At 44.1% G+C, this 2,705-nt stretch overlaps 1 protein-coding gene across 1 annotated transcript; it reads right to left on the bottom strand.

Moving 5' to 3' along the window:
* Positions 1-313: 313 nt before the first annotated feature.
* On the bottom strand, positions 314-2,453 carry LOC131890641 (uncharacterized). The gene is made up of 2 exons (XM_059240037.1): positions 2,424-2,453; positions 314-2,199 (listed from the first exon to the last, which is right to left on the bottom strand). The coding sequence occupies exons 1-2, from the start codon at positions 2,451-2,453 to the stop codon at positions 1,396-1,398; spliced, it is 834 nt and encodes a 277-aa protein (XP_059096020.1). The 3' UTR covers positions 314-1,395.
* Positions 2,454-2,705: the final 252 nt, after the last annotated feature.

Raw genomic sequence — 2,705 nt, forward strand, 5'->3', positions numbered from 1 at the left:
AGGGCCAAAACGGGCTACGATGGCTTTCTTGAGGGCACGGATCAATTCCGCCCGCGATCCCTCCCAGTCTTTCAGGAAGTGCCAGAAAGGCGTCCTGTCCAGGAACGAGTCCGCGTTCTCCTACACTTCTCTCTCCACGAAGAACTCTGACAAGAGGAAATCAACGGCGGTCGGACAGTGTTGCCAGGTTCAAGAGAACTAAAATAGCCAAACTGAGATTTCAATTTTGCCCAATGTAGCCATTCCAATTCACCAAAAATGTCTAGACTAATGTACATAATAATAAGTTAGTATCCCAAAAAGTACATATATATTATGTATTTCTTATTCCAAAGCAGAAATATCATGTACTTCCGATTCCTTAACATACCAAGCAGAATTGAACATATTTAGCATTTCTTTAGTTGGAACAAAATCGATGTAACATTGGCCAATCAAGCGTAGATGAAGGCGGACTCTGAGAATTCTCTGAGAAGTAAATCCAGCATCTTCAAATTCATCTTGTTCCTGTACTTGTTCTTCACGTTTTGATATGAGAAAAGACGATCGCGTTGCTTACAGGTGTGGAAAGAGCAGCAAGAGCATAGGTTGCTATCTCTTTGTAGGGCCGAGTACCATCACTTCACTCAAAACTCCGAATTTTTGCCCAAAAGGCCTCAGTGTCATTGGGCACTCCATCCTTGAAGATACCTTCTCCCTCCCAGGGATGGATGATCACTCTCCTGAACTGGGATTGAATCTCATCCCGGTCTTGCATCAAGTGTTTCATTGGAAGTTGATCAAATGATGCTGTCCTGACTTTCAAGGGACTGAGAAAACTCAGACCACGGAAAACAAGTTTAAAGGAAGGGAGACGGCGTTCTACTTCACAGAGCAGAGTTTGTAGAAACGCGATGCATCTTGTCTTGAACTCATCCAACGATTTGAAGATCTCTTGGCTGTTCCTGCCCTCGCTACAAAGCCTTTGTGCCTCACTGGCAAAATTGGCCCCAAAGTCCACCAAGGATCGTGCCAGTGCGTTGCCTCTATTGTCATAAATCCTCAGCTTCACAGTTTTGAAAATCAAGTTCAAGTTCCTTCAGGGTCAGCCTTGTTTGCCTGGAGAAACACGTTAGCCTTTTCAAAGTCCTTTACAATTGGAGACAGGAACAAGAAGTACAGGAGGAGGTTCATCTTGTCTGAGAGCATTTGGGAAATTGTCCCAGCCTTGTATCTGATATCAGGTCGCCCAGTCTGTCGCACATTGCCAAAGTAGTCTTGTAGAAGGGTCCAATTTGATAATAGATTTGAAATTATTTTGCCCTTTACAAGCCAACGAGTTGTACTAGGCTTTGTAAACGGCATTTTTATAGCTTCCGACTCCTGAGTACTCTCATCACTCATGTTCTCAAACATTTACCTATGCTCAGTGGTCTTGCAATGAGCGCGATATTCCTCCTTCCACAAAGGACTCCTTCCGAACCAGGCCGACACTTCTGCCATGAGAAAGCCAATATGACTTGGCAGCACATCAAATGCTTTTTCGACACAAAGTGCTAAGCTGTGACAAACACACTTGAAGAGGATACAGTTTGGAGAAGCAATCTTGATACGAGACCAGAGGGAATTGTGATCACCGACCATATTTGATGCCCCATCGCTGCCCAAGCCAATGCAGTTTTTCAAAGACAGGCCAGCCTCTTCAAGAGCAGCCTTGACTGTGTCAAAAAGAGCTTCTCCAGTAGCCTCACTCACAGGGAATAGGCCAAGATAGCTGGACTCCACTTTTTCTGTTTTGCAACTGAAATACTTCACAATCAGGCAAAGGTTTTTCTTGTCACTGACATCCGTTGATTCATCTACAAGAAGGGAGTAGGGTTGTCCGGCCATATCCGCTGTTTGTTCCCCCTTCAATGCGGGTGACAATACATGATCGATCAATCTGGAACACTTCGTGCGATGGAGGCGGAGATCCTGCAGTGTGCTCCCTTCTGAGTTTTTCTTGATGACTTCACCGAGATGATCAATCGTATTGATGGACATATGACAGCAGACGGCAACGGCAATCTGTAGCTCAGCTGACTTGAGTTTTTCGCACTTTGGAATCTTGGCCACAGTAGGGAAAGACAGTTTGGAAGAGGATGTAATGTCCCTAGTTTTGCTCTTGTGACCCTCGCTGATCTCATGCTTTGCCAAATTGTCCTTTTTGGCCCTCAGTGTCTTTAGGCATCATTTGCAAAACGCAGCATCTTCGTTGTTTGCTTGCTTTACCCAAGGGTACTCCGTTTCCCATGATGTACAGTACTTCCGATTCTGAATTCGGGTCTCTTTTGGCCTTTTCACAGAGCAAGCCTTCAAAAAATAAGAGTGGTTTAGTAATGATAATAGTAACAAATATGCTGATATGGTCCAATTTGGTTGGCTACATAATCTGATTGACTTACCGGACTTCCAGTACGTCTCTTTGAAGACATTTTTACGATCACCAAGAGCCACGTCTTGAAGTTTGATTTTTGATGATCCCAAAACTGATTAAAGAGCGCAGATCTGAAGAATGGTTTAATCCAGGTCAAGTTGTTGTGCAGACTTTGATCTGATAACTGATGACATATTGTTCATCAGTATCTCAATTTATAGGCAAAAGTGACTCAGGTAAAGGCTTAGGTAGAGGCTCAGATGATGTCCCTAGGGAGGGAAAGTGTCCAGATTGGAGAAGCTGCTGTTAG

The sequence above is a fragment of the Tigriopus californicus genome, chromosome 11, assembly GCF_007210705.1.
Source record: "Tigriopus californicus strain San Diego chromosome 11, Tcal_SD_v2.1, whole genome shotgun sequence".
NCBI classification, from domain to species: domain Eukaryota; kingdom Metazoa; phylum Arthropoda; class Copepoda; order Harpacticoida; family Harpacticidae; genus Tigriopus; species Tigriopus californicus.